The sequence below is a fragment of the Camarhynchus parvulus genome, chromosome 4 (assembly GCF_901933205.1).
Source record: "Camarhynchus parvulus chromosome 4, STF_HiC, whole genome shotgun sequence".
In the NCBI taxonomy this organism is placed as follows: Eukaryota; Metazoa; Chordata; class Aves; order Passeriformes; family Thraupidae; genus Camarhynchus; species Camarhynchus parvulus.
This window is the reverse complement of record NC_044574.1, coordinates 39,054,234-39,078,689: the sequence shown is the minus strand read 5'-3', so window position 1 is coordinate 39,078,689 and position 24,456 is coordinate 39,054,234. Positions and strand designations below refer to the sequence as shown.

At 37.5% G+C, this 24,456-nt stretch overlaps 1 protein-coding gene across 1 annotated transcript in view; it reads left to right on the top strand.

The window, feature by feature from the left end:
• CPE (carboxypeptidase E) overlaps positions 1-22,888 on the top strand; it is a 56,077-nt gene extending 33,189 nt beyond the window's left edge. The window contains exons 2-9 of the mRNA XM_030946869.1: positions 3,858-4,054; positions 5,780-5,947; positions 6,866-6,983; positions 8,009-8,191; positions 14,077-14,216; positions 16,257-16,356; positions 18,668-18,786; positions 20,175-22,888. Coding sequence (XP_030802729.1) covers positions 3,858-4,054; positions 5,780-5,947; positions 6,866-6,983; positions 8,009-8,191; positions 14,077-14,216; positions 16,257-16,356; positions 18,668-18,786; positions 20,175-20,273 — 1,124 coding nt within the window. The 3' untranslated portion in view covers positions 20,274-22,888. The remainder of the gene's footprint in view (positions 1-3,857; positions 4,055-5,779; positions 5,948-6,865; positions 6,984-8,008; positions 8,192-14,076; positions 14,217-16,256; positions 16,357-18,667; positions 18,787-20,174) is intronic.
• Positions 22,889-24,456: the final 1,568 nt, after the last annotated feature.

Here is a 24,456-nt window from a genome sequence, read left to right as displayed (position 1 = left end):
TGACTCATAGGGTATATAATTAGTAGGTGGTAAACTTTTTGTCCCTATGTTTTAAAAAATTACGGTCTTTACTGTGCAAATACAGCCTGACCTGAAAATGGCAGTGGTTAGTCACTGTTAATTGGATGACCTGCCTAGCATTAGCGATGTACAAGCTGTTCCTAGGAAACTGTGGAAGATCTTTGCTGACAGTAACTGCAGAAGGGAATGGTGACATTCCTAGTGTTTGCCAGGCACCAGAAAAGCACGACATTTTAAAATACCTTTTTCCTCAATCATTCATCAGGTTGTAATGAGTGTACCACAGATAGTCTAAGAGGCATGTAAAAGCCTTCTCAGAGACATAATGACGTGATGGCTTAGGTTTTCACCAGAATTACTAAGATATTTACAAACCTGATTGCTGCATTTCATTTCTTGTGTTAGAATTCACTCATTCATTCCTTATCACAAATCTCTGTATCTGAAATTAGCTCTGAGCTGAAATTAGGTGTAAGCATTTATAAATGCCATACATTGTTTGCAAGACACACTTTTTCTACTGGGAATGACAGGCTGTCATTTGTCAAGATATATTGTCAGAAAATTAATAAAATTCATTAAAGAAGAATTTTAAATATTCGGACAATGTAGATGTTCCTTTGTGTTTATTTTATCTTAGACCCTGAAAATCCATGAAAACAATCTTACTTTTTTCTGTGGGGGTCAAAGAAATGAGAAAAGGCAGCTATTATTTCTTCAAGCTGCTTCTTTAAAGCCACTTCCAGTTCTGCAGTGGCAGAGAAGTTTTTCTACTGGTTTGAAGACACTGTTTAAAAGTTCTTCATCAAATTGACACTTACAGAGTCTTTTAATTTAAAAAAAATTCTTTGAATCAATTGCAGATATGGAACCCTACAAAGGGTGATTAAGGTCGGCATTAAATGGCTCATGAAGGATTAATGGGAGGAGCAGCTCTTCCTCCGGCTAAGCAGCATGCTGGCAGCAGGTGACCCAGCGGCTGTTTTCTTCATGGGCTGGGCTGTTTTCCAGAGAAGGCTGAACCTTGTGGAAATGGTGTGGCAGGACATATTCTATGACTGGACCAGGGAAACCATGAAGTGCTAAGGTTGAATGACCTGATTGCTGGCTACCTTGGCTTTTGATGTGTCTGTGAGCACATGCAGTGGAGGAGCAGCAGCAGCAGCTGATTCTTTCTGATGCAGTAGTGGGTGTGGAATGCTGGCTGCATTGCACTGATGAAATGAATGAGTTTTCCTAAGATTTTTTTATACAGTATGGCATTCAGTACTTCTATTAGGAAGAAACCCAGTATTTCTTTGGTTGCTGTGCCTAGAATTAAGAAAGTGGTAGGGCTGGGAGCTGACAGAGGTGTGGACAGGTGTGGACCAGGCATCTTTGTTCTCTGCAGCCAGAGGATCGATGGGAGATGGGTTTCTTTGCTTTGGAGACAGGGATAAGAAAATGCCCAAGGGAGATAAAATATAAATACAGAATTTACATTTTGAAGCAGGGCTGTTACTCAGTTTTCTGTTATCTTTTCCTTTTCCTTCTTTTTACATTTGCTTTTCAATACTTTAACTAATCTTTAACTCTTTATTTGCTAGCAAAGCTTAGGAGTTGTGCTGACACCTCAGTGTTAGGAAGATTCTTTGAATACTGGTTTCACATTTTGTGTTATGAGTTCCATAATTTTTCTTTATCACCCCAGAAACTGTCTTTGCTTCCTTTCACTGAAAATCAGTCCCTTGTTTGGGGTGTTGGGAAGTACTGTTCTCCTGACCAAGCCCTCTGTGACATGATGATCGGTATATTTGACCTGAGGAAAATGGGGCTGATGTCTTCAATCACTTTTCAGAGCAAACACTTTCTATATTTCCAGGGACTCAGTACCTCTTCCTGGCTTATTTGGGATGGGTCATTACTACAGAAGTTACAGAGCTGTACTCTTGGCTCAGTGTGGACCCTGTGTGACTGTTTCCATGAATCCTTACAAACACTGTTAATGATTGCTTTGGGGGAAGGCCAAGTAATACCCTATGGGAAACATATGTTTCTCTTCACTCATTTGAACCAGGCCTGTAAAATTCAAGTGGGTGAGAAAGTGGGAGATTAATGCTGGGAATCAGAACCTGTTTCTCCTTCAGGCTTCCTTAGGTATGGCCTAGAGAAAAGAACAGGTGCAAAATGCAGCTGTGTTGATATTTAGAGGAGAAACAATTTTGCCTGTTAGCTTGTGAAGCATTTTCCTCATAAGTACCATGCCAGTGTACATGTGTGTGAGCACTCTGAGTACATGTGGTGTACAGTGCTGCATATTTCATTATACAGTATCCATCTGTTTCATGGGATCAGGTTGATTGCATGGTCTGATTACTCTTGTTGATTAAACCTCTTGCCTTCCCTGGTATTAGCGGATAGAAAGAAACAGTAAATTGGATCTCAATGCCAAAAGAGGAAATGGAGGGATTTAGCCACAGTAATGGTGTTCTGTCTGTCAGATAAAGTGAAACTGTTTCACACAAATTAGGAAACTTTTAAACCTATCTAGCAAAACATTTCAGAGATGAATCCATATTTATAAAACCAACTTAGCTGGAAGGAAAGGAACCCATGGTATTAATAGCACTGTATGTGCTAGCATCTTATCACTGGATTAAGGTTAATGAACACAGACTGAAGGGTGGTAAGTAGATATGGCTGCATGCTTGATTAGCAATTACTTAGGTGTTGTTTGTGTAACATTTTTCCTGGCTTGAATTTGCCCCTTTAATAGTGCTAAAGGCTCTCACAAAGTTTGGTTGAAGACTATCCAGAGCCTACACTTAACTGAATGTTTGATTAAAGCAGTTACAACAGAACTACATTTCAAAAGGAAAAGCATAAAGGAAAATGAGCTTCAGCCTAGAAAATAGCATATTCCTCATTTTAGTTCCTCTTGATCTCATTTAGTTATTTATATGTACACTAAAACCTCTCTGGAATGAGAACCCAAAATGTAGTCTTTCAATAGGCAAATTCTTCACTGCTCCAAAAGACATATGTTGTGTGGTTTTCATGAACATGGTCATGAGAATGAGACTATTTAGCAGTTGGGAATATTGGATGGCTTTTTTATACAGAGAATATCTATTTGTTACACATTCTATATGTTATACAACATATATACATATTACACATTTAATATGTGTATTGTATGGTTATGTAATATGTATAACATTTACATTAAATATACACATAAGCATTAAATATAGATTATATGTATGGAATATTTAAGCATGGTATTTAATTCTGTTTATGTTAAATGGAAATTGTTGATTTTATGAGTTAGGTTTTGCATTTGGCCCATAAAGTCTGAGTGAATATCCAAAACACCTGCTGAGTAAGATTTTTCAATCACTGTGATCAACAGCTGGTCATGGCCTTGCTTTAATGAAAGAATTGCAGTTTAATGCATGTGTAGTAGAATAAGCTTTACCTAATCTTGGAGAGAGCAGTTAAGATAAGAAGCCCTGTTAGTGTCAGTTTATATATTTTAAAACTAAGTAATCAAGACACACTTTTGTAGTATTGATGCATCAACTGCATTAGATCTCAACAGTAATGTTAATGTTGGTGCTTAGCATTTATTTTGGCACACTGTGTTGTCCTCTGTTCCTCTTGCTCTGCCTTTGGCAAACAGCTGAATATTAATTAGCATTTGTTAAGCCAGAGTTTAGAAGGAGTTTTGAAGCTTCCTGGGGATACCATGCCCAGTTGTGGTAATAGTCACCCCCACATCCCAGTTGTGCAGTGTGATCCGGTCCATAGGTGATTTTTATATGTTGTTCTAAGACATGTTCTTCTTTTTCTTGCAGGGGAGCCAGAATTTAAATATGTTGGGAATATGCATGGGAATGAAGCTGTTGGAAGGGAGTTGCTCATCTTCTTGGCGCAGTACTTGTGTAATGAATACCAGAAAGGAAATGATACTATTATCAACTTGATCCATAGCACACGTATCCACATCATGCCATCTTTGAACCCAGATGGCTTTGAGAAGGCAGCATCCCAGGTTTGTAAGGCTCTGTGTGTAAGAATAGTTATCAGTGTCTGCCAGCTTTATCATAATGGCTCTTGGACTAACAGTTTTACAGATACATGGACTCCTGGTGGCAATTGTTGGATGGAACAACAAAACCAAAGTATTTCCTAATAGTACTGTAGGCTTGTTATGTTTAACAAGGAGGATTTATGCTTGACTTTTCAACAAGTAGCCTTCTCTCCTGAGATTTAAAAATATAATTATGCTTATGTTTCATGCATGTTCTTTCACTAAGTTCACTGATTGAACTGCTTCTCAAAGACAGAACTTTCTAAATAATAAATAAATGATTTCTAGAAATAAATGATGTTTCAAAAGTTCTAGAAAAGTGAAGGTTTCTTTTCTTTAGGGATATTCCCGTGCAAATACACTTAAAAAATTATTCACGTTCCCCAGAGCTTGGTCCCAAAACAACAAGCATTATGAGCCATCTTATTAACATTAATAACTTTTGATTCTTAATTTCATGCATGAAGTACTTTAATTAAGGTATTAGTCAAGAAAATCTAGTATGCATTTTAGGGTGATGACTCAGTCAAGAAACATATAATGTATTAATGCATAATTAGCAAATGAAAATCAAATACTAACCCTGTTATACAAATTCTGGTCAAAATACAGATTCTGTATTTTGTTATAAACAAAAATAAGAATTTCCTTGCTTACAAGGTACATTTATTTTTTAAATTAATATTGAAATGTTGAAAGTTCTCAAGTTCTCTGTTTATGATTAAATAAGTCAAACCTTATTAAGATCTTTATTAAACTGATTCTCATGAAGTCTTTAAAAATATGCACAGACTCTCTATATTCAGTCGTACATCTCCCTCTTGTGGCAGTGAAGCAGAAGCTGTCCTCAGATTGATGTGGCATTTTACTACTTTGAAATATCTCTCTCTCTAGACGTTCATAATATTGTTTGAAACTTTTGCTCCTTAGCCAAAGTACACCTGCTTTTATATGGTTGCCTTAAAATTTAAATATGATTAAAATTTGAATATGATAAGACTCGATTTAGAACTGCTGTTCTAATTTAGAATATCTTGATCCTGTACACAGAGTGTGACAGTAGATTCAGTATACCCCAAATTAAAACCAGTAACCAAACTTAACCTATGTTAAAGAGTACTGAAACCTTACAGAGAGAAGCTAGGGAACACTATGCATTCTGAAGGTATTTCCTTAATGAAATTCAAAACTTATTTTAGAGAATCAGTTTAAAGAAATCAAGTAAAGATTAAGGTCCTTCTTTACCCTGGAAGTTATTTAGGGGAGCTTGAAATAAATGCAAACATTCCTTTGGCTTCCAGGTAAGCCCACAGGTGCTGTGAGTCTCGCTACAATGAGATCTGTAGTTCACAGTCATGGCATGAGGCAATGGGGAAAAGCCAAATCTTGGGGGGAGACCACTGGCACTGAAAAATCTGATACTGCTGGTAATTTTACTTAGTCCAAGTGTGCCATATGAGAATAAGGCTGTCCTGCAAGACCGTCAGTGAAATAAGGGTTGGTTTTGTCCCCACAGAGTTCTAGGAAGGAATAAGGGTGGTTGAGTCAGCTCAGGAGTTTTTTCTCCCACATGATCCCTTCTTATTCTCAAGCACATTGGAAGTAAACATACCCATATAAAGCTTGATATGTAATCTCCTGAATCTACTCATCTCCCTTCTCTTTGTGTTCCCTTTCCTCATTTAGCCAGGTGAGCTTAAAGACTGGTTTGTTGGTCGAAGTAATGCCCAAGGGATAGATCTGAACCGAAATTTCCCTGATCTGGATAGAATAGTTTACGTTAATGAGAAAGAAGGTGGCCCAAACAACCATCTTCTGAAGAACATGAAAAAAGCTGTGGATCAGAATCCCAAGGTAAGTAGGGGCTGAAAGTTGGGTCACTGACATGCCCATCTCTTCCCTTTCATGTAAGCAAAAGGTAGTGACCCCTGAGAGCTCTGTGTATGGTCTTTATTGTTCATGTTGTTCTGAATATCTTGTTCATTTTGTTAAATTTATCCATCTGATGCTTCTTGGGTTTTTTTTGTCTCAAAATGGATTGCTGTAGTATACTTTTTTTATCCATCTTAATCCTTAGACAATTCCTCAGTCAGAAGATATCTTATAATTTTTTGTATAACCTTCTCTCTTGATTTTAAGTTGGTTTTCCAAATCTTCTGCATTTTTACCATTGCCAGAAATTCACTTGTGTATTGTGCTTAATTATTTTGCTAGCCAGACAGCTATTCCCATGCATTTTTGTTAAGTTTAAGCCTTTAATATGCAGCTGTATATCTGGAGGGATTTTTATCTTCTTGTGGTCACCCCCAGAGGAAGTTCTAGAAAATCGAGTGTTGTGACTGCAGTCCCATAGGACTGTGGCCTTAATCTGTGTTCTGGCTTCAAATTCAAAATATTAATAAAGTAATTTTACCTTCCATGCAGAGAAAAGACTATACCAACATTTAAAAAAAAAAATTTTATAATCCTTTGTTTAAAATTGGGTAGGCTTTTTTATCCATAATGGGAAGAAGTAAAAGATTGAGATTGCTTTTTTTGTAGTCTTACTCTGAGATAGCTGACACCAATTTTGGACTTATATTAATCCACTTAATAAAATTATAAATCTAATGTAAGGACTGATTTAATTTTCTCTGAAGCCAGAATGAAATTGTTGTTCACTTAACTGTCTTGCACAGTTTATGTGGTAATAATTAAGCCCACTGTATTTAATTCAATGTTTCTACATTGGATTATTGATTTGTAACTGCTGGTAATGTTATTCTGTTGTAGCTTGCTCCTGAAACAAAGGGTGTCATTCATTGGATTATGGATATTCCCTTCGTGCTCTCTGCCAATCTTCATGGAGGAGACCTTGTTGCAAACTATCCTTATGATGAGACTCGGAGTGGTATGTAAATAGAAGTTAACACGAAATAGTAGGAGGTAGAAATTTCATTCTGTACTTATTTTGCTGGTAGCTAAGATCCACTTTATAAACCTTGCAAACAAAACCATAAAATACTACAAAATCATATAAAAATTGGGAAAAAAATATAAATGTTATTTATAGCCATTGCTTTCTAATGACTTATTTTATCATGCTAATCACATGATTAAAGCTAGTCACTGTATGACATATTTTCTAGTTTTGAAGATGATAGTTTGTTTCAGTACAAAACTGATGTAATGCCTGAGGGAATCATAGTCCCTCAGATATATTAATCAAGGCAACTTAGCTCTTAAATAGCGGGAGCTGTTTGTACCCTGTTTAAATGAAGTGGGAAAGATATGTCTACGTTAAATTTTCTTGCACCTGTAAAAAATGAATTTCTGAGAGCAGTAGTGTGCTGACAGAAACAACTATCACTGTTGCTGTTTTCAGTATTGGTCCCTTATAAAATGGATCACATTGTGGCATAGATGTAATCATAAAGTATACTGCAATATTAGTTTGTTTTTTTCTGCTATTATGGGATGAACACATGATCAAAGTTTCATGAAATGATATTGTTTGTGATTCTCTTCTTTCACTTGACTTTATCACAGTTTAAGCAAATCCTTCTAATATCCAACTATAATACTCTTCAGGGACAAATCTGTGTTTTTGAACTGTATGTTCTTGTAAAAAAATATCTAAAGCCTAGAATAGCTTAGGTTTTGCAGTGGATTTATAAAGTAGTATTTTCATAAATATTGAGACTCTTGTGATGAGCCACTTTAACGATAGGGTAACAATTGCTGAAGTAATGGGGAAATGTTAATGTTAGAAAGATAATGCCATATTAACTTGTGATGCTGTAGGACACTTACCTGTCTACACAGTATTTTCAGGCGCAGTTCTGCTGTGCAGTGCTGGTGATGTAAATTGTGAGAATACTCACTGTTACTGCCCTTTTAATAATCCTTGTTCCTGGGATTTTTTTTCCTCCCTAGGCAGCGCTCATGAGTACAGCTCCTGCCCTGATGATGCTATTTTTCAAAGCCTGGCTCGCAGTTATTCTTCCTTTAACCCTGCTATGTCTGACCCGAACAGACCACCATGTCGTAAAAATGATGATGACAGCAGCTTTGTGGATGGAACAACTAATGGTGGTGCGTGGTACAGCGTCCCAGGAGGTGAGCCCAGCTACAAGAGTCCGTGTCACTGCTTATTCAGGCCTTGAGTTATGTTATCCACAACTTTTGGTCTGGTTGAGGCTAAATATCAAAGGCTGATCTCTCACCACAGTACGTCTCCAAAATCTGATAAAGCTCGCTGTGATAACTATTAAAATACTCCTTTTTATAGCTCTTTCTACAGCGTTTCTTCAGGCTCCGGGTCATTGCAAATTTAATAGTTCTACAGTGGGCGAGTGATAGCTCTGCTATCATGAAATATTAAGAGAGTCTTGTGGCAGTGAGGGGTTAAGAAAAGAGTGAAAAATCCCCTGACAAACCCTCCACAGAGCAGGCTATTGGCTCATTTGAACCTCAATAATGAAGGCATCCAGGCTGAAGGAAGCAGGGGAGCCTGGTTGCCTGATTCTGCAGTGTTACAGGAAATGGGAGTTTGGCCTTGGATTTTAATGGGAACGAAAGCAGCCATGAAGATACGTGCTTGCATTTGTATCTCCATACTTTGTGGCTTGGTTAGTGCCTGATTCCTGCCCAGGTGCTGTTTCCCAAGACTTTGGTAGAGCCTTCTGTGCTAAGAGGAGCAGCAGAGCTACTGCAGGCATGTCCAGACTAATTTTCCAGAAGTCCAGAAGAGGAGCATGAAATGAGACATTTAATTCAAATGAGACATTTCATTCGTTTCTATTAAGAATTTTGATATCTTTGTAAACTGAGCCAAACAGGTCTTGGGATATCTAAATCTTGGAGTGTTTTGTCTCTGCTCAAGTTGGAATGAAAACTGAGCTGAAGATTTCTGAGCCAGCTTGTGTTGGAGTGATTTGCCTGTGCTTTGGCTTTGTTGATTTATGCTGGATAACTTTGAACACACATAACTGTTTTATTCTTTGCTTTTCTCTTGATATTCAATTACAGTCTCTGAATGAATTTTAAATTTTTACCTGAAGTGAATAGGAATCTCTCAAAGCATTAGACAGCCTAAGTGGTAGAGCTAACTCTGCTTCTCTTACAATAAAGGTGGTACTAAAGGAAGAAAATATTTAAGCTCCTGTGAAGAAATTAGAAACAGAACAACTGCTAGTGCTCACACAGCCAGTGATCACCAGGGGCTGAGTATGAAGTGAAATATTGACATTTCTGAATGTAACTAAAACCTCAAGATATCTCTTTGTGTGAAGCTTTCCAGACTTTGAATTGAAACCATTAAAATTCTTGAAAAAATTCTTTGAACCATTAAAACTTGAAAACTGAAGTTTGCAAAAGCTGAAAAATATTAATAGAAACAGTTAAAATATAAAATATTAAAATAGTTAAAATTTGTTTAAATTCAGTTAAAATTTAACTTAATGAAATATTAAATATGAACTATAAAAATGTAGATATATTTAACTTCAGGTTATTTTTCCGTAATAAAATGCTATGAAAAGCAGATTTTCCATTGTTTTGATGAAATACTTTGATTCTGATTAAACGGCTTATGGCAAAGACACATTTTTCCATTGGAAAAAGTCTTTGGAAATTTCCTTTCCTCTTTTTGGATCTTATTTTAAGCTAGATTGCTAATTTCCCAAGTGAGGCCTTTCTTTTTCTCATATTTGTTAATAGGCAGGAATCCTAGTGCTAAGCAGGATCTCTCATCCTAATATGGTGCAACTAATAAAAAATAGAGAGACAACAATATACTTTGGACCATACAGACTGAATCTGTTATTGGTTTGGGTTTTTTTTTCAAGTGCAGAAATCAGCTGGCAAGCTGTGACTTCTGAACAAAACCTCTGTGGTGGTGTTTGCTGACTTAAAAAAACAAATATAATTCAGTGAGAACAGTTTTGCTCTTTCTGTGTCTAGTGCTGGGGAAAATGACTAAACATTGCTCAGTTCAACTGAAAATTTTCTGGGAAGTTTTAATACGAAAAGTTCCATCTGAAAACCAAAATGTGACAGTTCAGTTATGGATGGTATCAGTGATCTTTTGCTGTCCATATGGTAATGAACTCAAAGTTAGCAGCAGCATAAACTGTTGAAAAGCCATTTATGTTGCTTTAGGGAAAGTATTCCACCGTACATCCTTACCAGAGTTAGGAATATACCAAAAGAAACTCTGAAGGCCTTGTCTCCATTGCATCTGCTCCTGTTGGAGCTAAGCTGGTACTTCTCTACATTTGCACTCTTGGGCTCCTTTGGGCTTTTGTACCCCACTTTCCCCTTTTCCCTTCCTTTCTCACTCTTCTACTAAAGATTCCTTTCTGCATTGAACACAGCTCCAGTATCCACTCCTGCCCATTTTCTGTCTCTATCCCTGGCCATCTCCTAGGTTCTGCCTTTGACAGTAGGAAAGGATGATTCTTCATTCTAATGAATTACTATAGGTGCTGTTGCCCTACAGAGCTTATTATGGTGCCCCAGTTGTGCAACATCACTTCTTTGCCATATAATTGGTCCTCAGGGCCTTGTACCTGCTGTAGAAGACAGGCGGGCCAGCAGCCATCTTCGCTGGTTCTTCAGTCTGCAGGGGTGGTGTGTGGATGGCTCTCACGTGACTGTGGATTGCTTTTCATGGCTTTCTGAATACCTGGATTCTTTCAGTAAGAAGGCTGAACATCTGTGGCAGAGACATCTGGTGATAGTCCTTTGCTCTAACTGGAAGTAAGGAGGAGCCCTCCATTGCATTCATGCTCTGTCCTTCCCTTTTGTCTGACCTCAGGATTTCCTCACCAACCTCATGCAAGGTGGCAGTTCCCCTTTCTGGCTTTTTGGGTGGAGAGAGTGGATGACGTAGAGGAATATTTGACTTTTTCTTCTCTCTCTTAATTACACTTTTTGTTAGGTTTTTCTCAACATTACTGTTTGGCAGTTACTTCCTTCTGCAGAGCAGGGGTACAGAGAAAATTTTCCCCCAAGAGCGCCTTTGTGCCAGGTCTCAGGCCATGATGCTGTTATACTTGTAGTAGTTGTCATCTGTAATCAGCTGATCCCTGTAGGTTTTTCAGAGACAGCAAGCCAAGGCAAAGAGGTAATTCTTCTGTGTTCAGGAATGGCTCTTTTAGCCATCAGACTCAGGAGAAAAAAGTTCGTACACAAAAACCACTATGTTTTTAGTGGAGGCCTTCTCTCTATCAGCATGTAATTAATGATTTCACTCATGCACAAGAAAGCCAAACTAAATTTGCAGAAACAGCTTTAATTTTTGGCATTTCCTTAGCTGCTGACTGTATAACTTTTCAACATGTGTAATGACTTTTTAATGTATCTTTTGTGTGGAGTACCTATCTGGAACCATAAATGAGAAGAACAGGTAGTAATCAATTACTACCTAGCCACATGCCTGCTCTGCTTTTTCTGTCATTACAGAGTCACCTGAGTCTAATAAGATTTATGTCATTACAAAAATAGCTTTTCAAAGCAGCTTACTTTGCTATACTGTTAGGCCATTGTTTAAGTGTCTTTTTTTAATTTTCAGATACTCTATCACCCTTGGCACTCAACTAATTCCTAACTTGGATTACCAGTTTTGCAAGCAGTGTTAGCTTTTTTTTGGATTTCATTAAACACTAATGTAGGAGACATTCATGTTTTCCCCATTCAAGTACATCCTGTCCTGCTAAAGGTCTTTTCTATGTGAAGAAGCTGAGCTAACTTAGTGCTGTAACTTGCAGTTCAAAATCTTAAGTAATTCTGATGCCAGGGGCACACCCTGCATTCTACTTTATTTATGAAGCTTGGTGTTCCTTTACTAAAACCTGAAGAAATTAGGTTTTTTCCCATATTCTAAGCTTACTTTTGTAAGCAGTAACATAAGGACGCTATAGTCCCTCAGCCACTGGAGTAGTGCAACAGAGAAGTTTTTGTGTTCTCAGTTTCAAAGTTCTAGTTGTGGTCAGCAATAAAGGGCATTCATTGCTGAATCTCAGTTATATCTGATGCATCTAAGTCTTTCTGATCTTCAGAGATCAGCTCCTGTTAAAGTGTGAGAAAGTCAGTGCTACAATTTCTCACAGTGAGAGGCTTTGGGAGCATGAAGATGGGCATGCATGTGATACATGCCACGGATAGGGCGCTCCAAGGACTTGACCAGGGGCAGCAAAGTTGCTGCAATATTTGATAAATCTTTAGAAATGTTTTGGTTTCTTATGTATTGCACCTAATCACCATTGTGGACAGGGAGGTAAAGAGTGCACAGCCCAATGCACTCCAGATTGCACATGTGGTAGGCTATAGTTTAGATCTTGGCCAGCTTCATCCCATTCTCTGTCCCAGAGATAAAAACAGATGAATTTTTTTTCAGGAGTCACACATAAACCTTGGACAAGGCCAGGCCCTGGGAAACAAACTGTAGGATATGGACATTGTGCACAAAACTGGAAAATATATTGCTTCTTTTTTCTGTTCTTGAGAAACTAGGGCATCCCTGAGTAATACTTTGGGAAGAAAGAGAAATTTTCTGAGAATTGGAACAGTAATGGTCTAGAGTTGCTATCACTACAGTAAAATTACATTGTGTCCTTTGGCTCCCTGTTTTCCTCTTCATGTATTCTTTCTTTCTTTTAGAAGAAGTACAAAAATCAACAAAAGCAGCATTATCTAGTGTCCAGAACAGATGCATGATAGTCAGCACTGCTGTCAGGATTTTACTCATGACTCCACTGCTCTCTTGCTGTGTATTGCTGAATGGTCCATCTAAGAGTTCTGCCTGCTGGAACATCAGAGCCATCCCTCCCAGGGGCCTTTGCCTTCAGTGTCCTCATTCTTCTAAAAAAAAAAAAAGGGTTAGAAATAAAAAGGCTCTTTCACCAGTCAGAAGAATCCCTGTGCCTGTCAGTAGTTGGGAGTCTTGTTACCTGGTTGGCAGAAAAGAATCTCTTCACCTTAGTGTGCTGGCAAAATCCCACCTGACTCAGTCTGTTTGCTATCCTTGGGGTTCTCTTTGGGATGTGACACCAGCTCTCTGGGCAGTTATGGACCCATGAACAACGCTGGTGCTCAGTAAAGTGCCTCAGAGGTCTCATATGCAGCTTACATGGGGGAACACAGAGCTGCATGAATTAACTGTCCTAGAAACACTTCTGAATCCCTCAGTGACCTCCATGGTGCTGCTCAAAAGGCTTGATGGTCACTTTATTTTAGGCATCCATCCACTGACTCTGCTAGCTAGACAGACTGGGGAAGGGAGGGATAGTCCTACATCAGCTTCTGCAAAACATGTATTTATAACCCTCCTGGGGACAGCCACTGTCTCTCTCCAGTTGGTTGATCCAGTTACAAAACTGGAAATCTCCAAATTTTGGTTGACCAATTTAAGCAAATAGCCAGTATACCCCTTTAGTAAGAGGGGGGGCTCAGAAATGTAAAAGAATTAATATTCCCCATCAAGTTTTTATTCTTAGTGATGATGCCAGTATGCTACTTATGTTTTAAAATTTCAATTATTAAAGTTGCATTTATAGTGATGCTTCTCCTCTCCTTCAAAGGGTATCTAATATTGATTTTGCAGAATCATTGAGTTGGAGAAACTCTATTTGTAGAAAAAATTTCATATAAATAAATCTTATAGGAAGTTTTATTTTGTATGTTTTTGGTGGAGAATATTTGAAAACTGTGAAATCTATTTGAAATCCTCTTCCTTAATAAGGAAATGTTTTCCACGTAAAATGTTAGTAATGTGAAACATTTTATTTTCAGAAAAAAACCACATTTTTCACCCATCTTTTTGTCCTGTTGGTTTGTCTGATTTAAAGCTTCTGAATTCAAAATGAAGCAGATGGAGTGGAGCTTCATCAATTGTGTTTATAGCTGTTCTTTTCTTAATAGTCCCAGCATTTCATGTGTCCCCCTTATTTACTTCAGAGTAACACAAAATGCATCACTACCTCTCTTTTCTGGCATTGCAGGAATGCAGGATTTCAATTACCTCAGCAGCAACTGCTTTGAAATCACAGTGGAGCTTAGCTGTGAAAAATTCCCACCTGAAGAAACTCTGAAGGGCTATTGGGAGGACAACAAGAACTCTCTTATAAATTACATTGAGCAGGTAACAGAGAAGAGGATGGCAAAACCAGCTATTGTGCATAAAGCTTCTAAACTTTGTGCTTTGTGAACATCTCATTCAAAATATCATATTAATCCAGATGTTGCTTTAATTCTTATTTGTCTCTGTGGTGGTAAATCCTGTGTGATATTTCTAAAGTGGAAGAAGAGTGGAAAAGAAGGATGAATTTACAGTATAGAATCCCTCTCAGCCTACTTAAGCTGTTGCTGACATTTAATTTAAAGTATTTGTGTTGGGTTCGTCAATGAAAAAGAATACAAATCTCCATGGTCTATGATTGACTCCTCCGGTGTTGATGTGTGTGCTCAGAGAGATGGATTGCCCTCCACAGGTATTCCAGTGAGTTTGCAGATGTGGGATGGATCATTCTGTGGGTGTACAGGAACCTGGGCAGCTGGATTAGGCCATAGAGAATTTCTGAAACCTGAATATTGTAGTTAAAAATTACAAATAAATCTGATATCATTAGTGTTGCACACCTGAGATTATAAAATGAGAAACACACTTTGTTAGCACTGCCCATCAATTAATACATTCATTTCTTTAAGGACTTAATTATGCAGAAATGCTTCAGTTAGCCAGAAATCTGAAATATTTGAATATTTCAAGTGTTATATTGTTCTGTTACAATATTATCTGTAGGCTGAGGAAAAAGCTGTACTTGTCCTGCAGGTTTTTACCCATTCTTTGTGGAATCCATCTCAAATTGTTCATCTCCTCTGCACAGGGGTTAATTTTCTCTGACTCATGGAAAGCTGTGTTGTCACTGCATTTTCAAAATTGCTCATGTATAAGATACTATTTTGCCAACTTCCTCTGCTCCTGCGGAGCTACCAGCTTTCTCCTTGAAGTTCAGATGGTCTGTTTGGCATTGGCTTTTATCTTCTTGCAGGATAAGATGACCAGATCTGTGCTCCAGCTCCCCTTGGAGTGCTGGGAACGGTGCAAATATGTAATATCAGGTTTTCTAAGGCTTCTCCCAGACTGTATATTAGAGGAATCTGAACTAAATTTGTCATCTGAACTAAGATGCAGCTGAATTCACCATATAGGTTCATAAAGGGGAACATCAGTATCTCAAAATAAAACTCAGGATCCACAAGCTTTTTCAAAGCACACAGAATCTGAGAGAAGCCTGAACTTCACAGTGCATTGTTGCTTTATTTCCAGGCTCACAGTGAGGTACATCTCCACAGAGGTTCCCAACATCCCCTCATCTCCAGCACCAAGAGTTCCCTATTTCTGGAGATGAAAAGGCAGTTGATCCTCACTCTCTTGCTTCTGAGGAGTTTGCTTTCAGGCTGTGCTTAAGATACACTGGCAGGACTGATCTCTCTGCACACTGAGATCATATCAGTGCTTTAATTTCATTTCTAGTGGGAGCAGATGGATTAGGTACTGCTGGGGCTGTTACCTGGAGCATGAAGGAGCAAAGACATGACCCACCAGTGCCCTTCTCCCGCAGTCCAGGAGGGAATGTTGTGACTCTCTGTGGTCCCAGCTCACAGAACTGGATGTTTGGGGTGTCCAATAGAAAGCTCAAGCGTCTCACAGAGGGATTGCCCACTGAAGTCCAAATGACTTCAAAATTGCATTTAATTTGCTAATGCTTCACCTTTAAGAAATTATGTCATTAGCTCTACATTCTTGCAGTTGATGAAACTTTTAAAAAATGTTTCTATAGCCTGTTCTTTCAAAGCTTTTCTGTGCATTCATTAATCCCCAATATGACAAAGATTTCCAAGTCAATGTTTACATGTATTATTACTTGCTGTGTATTTCTGAGAATTACTTGCATTATATAGATATATTATTATAACCTGCTGAGTTATTTTCCTCTTCATTCCCTGTTCCATTATGATATTTAGTATTTATCATTGATAGTGGTCAGCCTGTAAACTGTGGGATTCATAGCATGCTTTGTTAGATATATCAATAGATATTCCATTGCCAAAAAAACCCATCTTTTCTTAAGAATTCTTTTTTTAATTTACCATTTTTTGGTGACCTTATTTATTTTAGATTCATCGAGGAGTGAAGGGGTTTGTTAAAGATCTTCAGGGCAATCCAATAGCAAATGCTACAATTTCTGTGGAGGGGATAAGCCACGATGTTACATCAGGTGAGTGTGGTACCTCAGCAGTGCTTCTCCTTGGCTTAGCAACCTGGAGCCATTTCACATCTTTTTAACTGCAGCTTTAAGGGAGCAAAAGTTTGAAACCAGGACGGTATGTTGGACCTCAAGAAGTTTGTTGTCCACAGGATTTTACAAATCTTTCACTTGTATTTTGCTCTCAGAGTAGATGAGACTGGATATTTTTACTTCATGGGTCTCTGGTGTAAATTGGTTTGGGTGCCTCTAGACTGTCTTCTAGTTTGTGAGGCAAATCGTGTTTCAGAGATCTGGCAGGATTCAAAGCTCTGTCAAGAGTGCTGCCTTCAGTTTGAAGGCTAAATTTTAGTCCAAAAGTGTTATATTTTTCACAATGCAGTCATACCTTTTGGTATGTAAATTCTTGACAGATTTCCAATTTACATAACCTCCTTCAGCAAAGATAAATTCTCTCTGCTGTTTACAATTACATGATGTTTTTTCAGAAGGGTGGTTCTAAAAGATGAAAGCATTGTGTTGGTTGGTTTTGACAGAAAATGATGTGTCACCTCTTCAGTGATGATGTGCTTTGTTCTAGGAGTGAGTTCAGAAGGTAGCTTGCACACTGTGCCAACTTTCAGCCTTCCCTTTACACCTATGCTCTCCTATCCTGAACGACATTTTTTGATTTGCAAAAGATACCAATTAGAGAAACAATAAGGAAATGTCATTGCTTTATGCATGAGCTTATTTTATGGTCATTTTCTCAATGATATGTCTCACTATACTGTCACAGAAATGCAGAATATTATGGAACAGGACTGGTATAATATTCAGTCACCTCTGATTTGTGTTTGCGTGTCACCTGCTAAGACACCACCAGCACTTCTGCCAAGCAGGAGAACAGTCTGTGAAAACATGAGTTACTTTCTGTCACTGTAAACAAGGAGACAAAATGCATGGAGACGAGATAAATTGTCAGGCATAATAAAAAGGGTATAAACTGTTTAAAGAGGTATTTGAGAGAGAGGAGCTCATGCTTCTATGACACAAAAATTGCATCTAATTATAAATCTTATCACATCATTGTGTGTGTATAAGACTTAAAGTCATGTATTGTCAAAACAGGGATGAAAACAAGTACTTGAGTATTAGCACAGTCGAAATGAGGGAGAAATATTCTTTGGCTTTTCTCCTGCTCTTTATTCATGAGTTGAAATTCTGCTTTGTTCCAGTGACAGAAATTAGAATAGATCATTGCTGTAGTTCTACAGCAATTTTTTTTTCCATTCTGTTTCATGAAGAGAAAAATCTGGGAACAACTGGACTGACTACTGACTTTTTTTTTTTTTCCATGCAAATAGCAGATACTTAAGTAATTTTTCCCTTTGTACACTGTGTAGCTGCAGATGTGGTGAAAAACCATTTAAGGGACTAGTGCAAAAAGCATGGCCAAATCTTCTAAATGGCACTGCTTTTTGAACTTCAGAATAGCTCTGCAATCTTTTCTGGAGGTCAAGAAATTCAGATTATTAGCCTGTGACAAATTAGATAATTGCCTACTGCTGGTGCAGGGAAGATCTGAGTCTTTGTGAAAATGCAATAGGGTCATTTCTAGAGAAGATGATGATGAGTTTTGATTCTGTGACTGGAAAACATAAACTGTAGTAACAGTGTGGGAGGAGCCTTTCTTTGACCTGAGTGGATCAAGCTTCCATTTCTTTGTTTCTCTGAACCAAAGAAAAAACCCTTGACAATGCCTGGACACTGAAACATGTAGATAATGATCCTTCAAGGGTGATGCACATGCAATATTCTAGGAAAATAGGATTTGTAGCTTTTTCTGAAAGATGAGAAAGGTAGTCCTATTTATTTAAATTTGATGAGAATGAAATTTATTTACACTTGGATTATCAGAATACCAAGGAACATTAAAAATCCATATCACATTGCAAACAGAATCTCAGACATTTAGCAGGGACTTTACATTGGCTAAGGGGTGCTTTCAAGTGGAGTAATGTCCCATAAAGTCCTTTTCTTCAGTGTGATGGAGAGCCTTCAGCCTCAGCAGGCATAATCTTTCATGGGGGCTCCAGCACAACTTCAAAATTTAATTTTTTTTTGATTATCTGAAAGGAAGCAAATATGATACATACATACATACACACATATATATATATATGTTTAGCTTTTACTGAAGGAAGAAAGAAGGAACTGCCTTTTAGGCAGTCAAAAAGAAAGCACTGACAGGAATATAAAAGATTGACATATGAGCCTTTCTTCTTAGCTGTGTAATTAGTCTTATACATATTTATTTGGGTTCTTTTCTTCTTCTTTACAGCCAAGGATGGTGATTACTGGAGATTGCTTGTGCCTGGAAATTACAAAGTTACAGCCTCAGCACCAGGCTATTTAGCAATAACTAAAAAAGTGGCTGTGCCCTTCAGCCCTGCCGTTGTGGTAAGTGCTCTCATGTGCTCATTTATCCTCTATTATACATTTAAAAGGTCCCTTTTACCTTCATGGTATGCGTGTAAGGAGGAGGTGATTTTTCAGAATATTCCAGTACATGTTAATTTAGAAAGTCTGGAAATTACTCTTCCAGCACTTGATGCACCAGCCGCTGAGAGCAATCTCACTATAAATACATTTCATCTCTTAGCATTCTTATTTATAATAAAAAGACACAGATAAGGGTAATATTGAGATAACATGTTACTGGTACATGTCTGAATAAAATGTTATTGAATATCTTTTAATAGCACAACATAAAAATGATTTAGACATTTTTTTAATTTAATTTGTCAAATGAGTACCTCCTTAGGTTAAAACCAGTGGCCAGCTCTGTGCAGAAGGGTAGCAATGGGCCACTGCTTTGCATGGGTATCCAGTATGCGAGGTTAATAAGATCTAGACTCCATCTAAGGTTTCAGAAGCATTTTTAATTCACTCTCTGAACAGATGTGGAGGTATTTAAAATAAATGCTATTTCACTAGTGTGAATCACATGTTAAGATATACTAAAGGAAGAAGTTTTTTAAAGAGAGGGTGATAAAGTTCTGGAATGGTCTGCCCGGGGAGCTGGTGGGGTCACCATCCCTGGATGTGTTTAAGAAAAGTCTGGATGTGGTATTTGGTGCCATGGTTTAGTTGAGGTGTTAGGGTTGGGTTGGACTCAATGATCTCTAAGGTCTCTTCCAACTTAGCCATTCTGTGAATTATGTGAAACTAGCACATTGTATCTACACTGAGGAGCCAGGTGTTAGGAAAAGCTCCCTGGATCTTTTTGATGGCATAAAATTGAATACATGTTTTGAAATGCTGGGGGTCTGCAGTGGTAGGTGTTAGCTGAGATTAGCTCTGTTGGTTAGACAATGGAGCTCATAAGAGTTGGACTTGATGACCCTTGTGGGTCCCTTCCAACTCAGAATATTCTGTGATCTGTGTTGGCAATATGCTGATGATACTTTTTATAATACACCATATGATTTATGTGTCTGTCTATTATTCAGTTTTAATTTCATTGGCCCATACTTTCTGAAATTTTTAGTCAAGTCAAATACAAGTGGACAGATGTCTGGTTCTTTGGAATTTTTGCTCACCTGTGTGTATTTTTTGGATAAGTTGGATATTGGATATATATATATATTTGGATATTGATATACTAGTATTGCACATATTTAAATCAGCTTTGAGACACTTTGGAATAAACCCAGCCTGAACCAGAAGGTACCTCTCTAAGCCCTATGTTTGTGTTAAGCATCTTCTTTCAATAGATGACTCTTAAAAGCCTAACTATTCTCCATCTGTAAGTCTTACTGATGTTTTTGATTGTTTCTCTTAATCAGGTTGATTTTGAGCTGGAGTCACTGTCTGAAAGAAAAGAAGAGGAAAAAGAAGAGTTGATGGAGTGGTGGAAGATGATGTCAGAAACATTAAATTTTTAAATGATGATTTTGGCTTTACAGCTTTTAATCTATTATATGTTGACTTAGTATAATGTACTGTGGAAAATCCCTATATTCTAGATTTTGTGCACTTCACAATAATTAACTTTGAATTTTTCAGTCATCTTTTGATTAATATAATTACAAATAACTACTAGCCTCCTAGATAGATAAATAAGTTATTAATTTTCTTTCATATTGTTATAGAAAATTTACTCTTCTATAAAAATCAGAACAAATGAATGAATATGCAGCCTATATGACAGTAAAATCTGTTGTGTATTATTTGCAAGTTCAGAATATGTAGGTTAACACTTGATTTTAAAAAATAAATATGCTGTAGTTGATTACAGATACTGCCAGAAATATTTGACAGTGCATAGTAGTAGACAGTGCTCTTTACTGAGTTCTATAATGGATGTTATTGAAAAGATTTATAACAACAGTGTGTGGTGAAATAATGTTTTACAAGGATTAAAATTCAGTATAACACTTTGTATGTCTCTGGTGTTGGAGCTATTCAAATATGTTAGAAACACAAGCTGACTTCATTTTAGTAAGAAGAAAGAATCTGCGTAAACTCTTTAATAAAAGATGGCACAGAATGAATTCAGGAAAAAGCAGAGCTTCATTCCTTAAACAGTTGATAATATTTGGAGATCAGGTTTTAATTATTTCTCATTACTTGTTAAACAAATTAGAAATTCTGAGTGGAAGAAGAAGATCTAGTGCATCTCATTTATAGGCTGCTTGTGTTTGTTCTACGGCAAGAAAAAAATAATTTCAGGTGAAGTCTGTTTTAATTAAGTAATTACCTTTTCAACAATCTTTACTTGTATCAGTGATGTCTAGATAATCAGCTAAGAGTTCATCTTTTCACTGAAGGCTACCAAAATATTACAGTTTAGACAATTAACTGGAAATCTACGGAGATTGTATTTTTAGTGTTGCAAGTCAGTAATGGATTTGTTTCAACCTCTGTTTCTTCTGCTGGCTAGTCTTATCTAAAACTAGAAACAAGACAGATAAGTGAAATTTTTTTCAGTGTGGTGAAATTTTCAGAAAAATGTTGAAGGTGATACAAAAGCAACTTTGATTTAAAACAATTCTTTTTGGTCCCTTTTTGATTTTTTTTAACTTTAATTAACATGCTATGGTATTTTGGCCAAGATGAGTGAAATTTGCAGAGCCAGAGAATACCCGTGGACCACAGCAGGTGCAAGTTTGGTGTAATTCTTCGGAAGTGACTCCTGGTATGCTACTTGAGATAAGCTAAGCATCTCGTCTGTTTGAAAGCTTACATACATTGCTAGTCTATTTTAATTCAAGATCAGATATTTGATATAGATTTCCTTCCTCTGTTTCTTTAATACCACTCTCTGTGTTTTGATTAGCATATTATTTTAGCTGGTGCTCTTTTGGAACCAATCAAGAGTGGACTATCACACTCCTGCTGTGAGTGAAAAATCACATATTCAGGTGCAGGATCCAAATTAACCTCCTTTGGGTATTAAAAAATTTACTGCAAGTACTGTTTTCTGAGAATTTTAAATTCTTTAATAAAAATAGCACTTGATCCTTTTAAGAAACAGGCTTAAGGTTTGACACGCAATGGTAAACTGAACAGCAATAAAAAAGCATAAATTTTCTCTCTCTGATGAAGAGTTTGTGATGCAATCTGCAGCTCATTGGGATTGTAGATGTTTAACTCCAAAATTCAGAGGAAATTTACTTACTCTAAGTCATTATATAGTGATGAGCTTTGATTCTCCATTACAATGAAAAACCCCAGTGGCAAATAAAGAATCTTATCTAAATGTGTCTTAATAACACCTTGTGGCTACCTGTGCACAAAAGCATGCATAAAGGATGCCTGGTTACACCAACTTGGATGTCTATGACAATTTGAAAGGCCAAGATGTGGCACAGAACATATTCTGTGTCTGTAAGTAATGATCTTGTTTTTAATTGAACCAGGTAAAGTTGAAGTAAATGGTATAAAAATGAATTATAACATGATGTTGCTGTCACATGGGCAAATGGCTACAGGAGTGTAAACTAATGTAATAAGGCAAGTGTATATTTGTACAGAACACCCTGGTCTGCCTCTTCCAAACCTAAGAATTTCAATCCAAATGACACTTCATGGTGCGATGCCTGTCGTGCATCCAGTCTTCCTGTGGCATAGTTAGTGCAGACATTACATCAAAGTGATCTCATAACAGGTTTCTAATCCACACCTGTGTGATGTGTGAGATCCCCTGGTCTACTGTTTCGTACATTTGCAATTAAATGTGGTGTCCCCTAAGTGATCTGTTTGTTGTGCTCTAGATGACTGCTTGCTATTACTGTGTTGAGAAAAGGTAAAAGTGATTAAATGTTACAGCACCAGAACCACTGCCACTGTTCTTGCTCTAGGTAAACATCCTTAAGAACAGCGTACCCAGGACTCTCAATAAATTAATTCATTATGTAGCTTGCTGAGCTGAACTGTGTTGTAGGACTGTGTATGTTTAATGGAAGATTAAAGTGTTATGTGATGCTGAGCTTTTGGTTAAAAAGGCACATGCTGTACTATTGTACAATAAATCTACAGTTTTATTTAAAATGTAAAATGTGTGAGTAATTTGCAGGTTCAAAATGTGACCTCTTTGGCTGTGCATGTCTGCAGAGTATGCCATAAACATCCTCAGTAGGTGTGCATGCCAGTTAATTTGTTGTTTGAACAGAGAAAGGAGACCAGGATTAGTGCTGATATCCCACTGAGTGCCATCCACAGCCCCTTAACTTTGTGCCAGACCATCCTGCTTTTGGAGTATACGTCTTTCTGAGCACTTCTCCCATGGAGGCTTTCAAGTCAAGTAAGGGACATTAATGAGATGCTCTGCCTCCATGCAGGGCTGGTGGGGACAGGGTGTCTGTCTTACAGTGTTTACAAATCTTTTTCCGTATTGATCCTTAGCACTAGAAAGCACATTGTGCAAGGTGTTTGCAAATCTTTGGTACTACACATTCCTTATAACTGCAGGGGTCAGGATTATAGAAAAATGGAAGTCAGTCAAATTAAATCACTGCATCTGAATTGTGTTTGCCAGCTAGGTTGTGGTGTTTACATCCATATATGTGAATTCACATACAGCCTTGGCTAGTCCTGAGCTGCAAATGACATAATTAAAGTGTAAATTAAAACTGAGATGGTAGGTTAGAAAGAATTGCTGTCAGATTTTTCTGAGTTTTTTTTTTTCTAGCAGCTATATAGGAACACTTAATAACTAGGCCATGAAACAAAGAGCTTTCAGAGAAGATAGGAGGAGATGGAATTTAAAGTTAAAAGGTGCTTTTCCAATGAGCTGATTTTCTCCTGTATCTGTGTTTAGTTTGACTCATGTTTGTGGAGGCTGTAGGATAGCAGCAGTTTAATGACGGCCTCTCTGAATAGAGCAGCTCTCTAGAGCTTCCCAGTAAACCTGCTCCACTGTAAGAACGCCTTACTTCCTGCTTGTGGTTTGCTCTGGAAACGCAGGACTGAGAGATGCCACTTCAGTGCTTGCTTTCTACCTTCCTGAATCTTGCAAAATACTTGTTCTGATCCCCTCCTTGCAAGTATTTTATTCCCTGTGTATGTTTCTGTTTGTGTAGAGCTATGTCTGTTATGAATAATTTACTGCTTGTTAAGCTGCCTCATAGGTTTGGCCATTGACGCAGCCTCTCTTCCATTATTTCTGACTTAGATAATTAAACCCAGAAAAAAAAAAACACTCAGATTTTTTGAAATCCATGGCATTAAAAAACCCCAAAACAGTGGGTTTGTTTGCCTCTTAGCTTTGAGGGTTCCAAGTGAACTTGCTTCAAGTTCTTGTTCCTAAAGCCTGCTTTAGGGAGAGAAGTGGATGACAACAGAGAAGGTGATGTAATCCTACACATCCAGAGACCAAAGCTTTCAGCAGTATAGCAAGTACTGGAAGCAGCAGTATAAAAATGAGATACTTAGAAACAACTGCTGTTTGCTTTTATTAACAGTGATAATGGGAGTATATTAATTGAGTTAAATGGCCTCACAAAACTGATCTTTCTTCATCCCTCCTTATTTTACCTCTCTGCTGCAGGCGCTCTGTTTCAGCAATGACTTAAACACATCCATGATTAGGCATCATTTATCACAGTGCTGCATTTTTCCTGAATT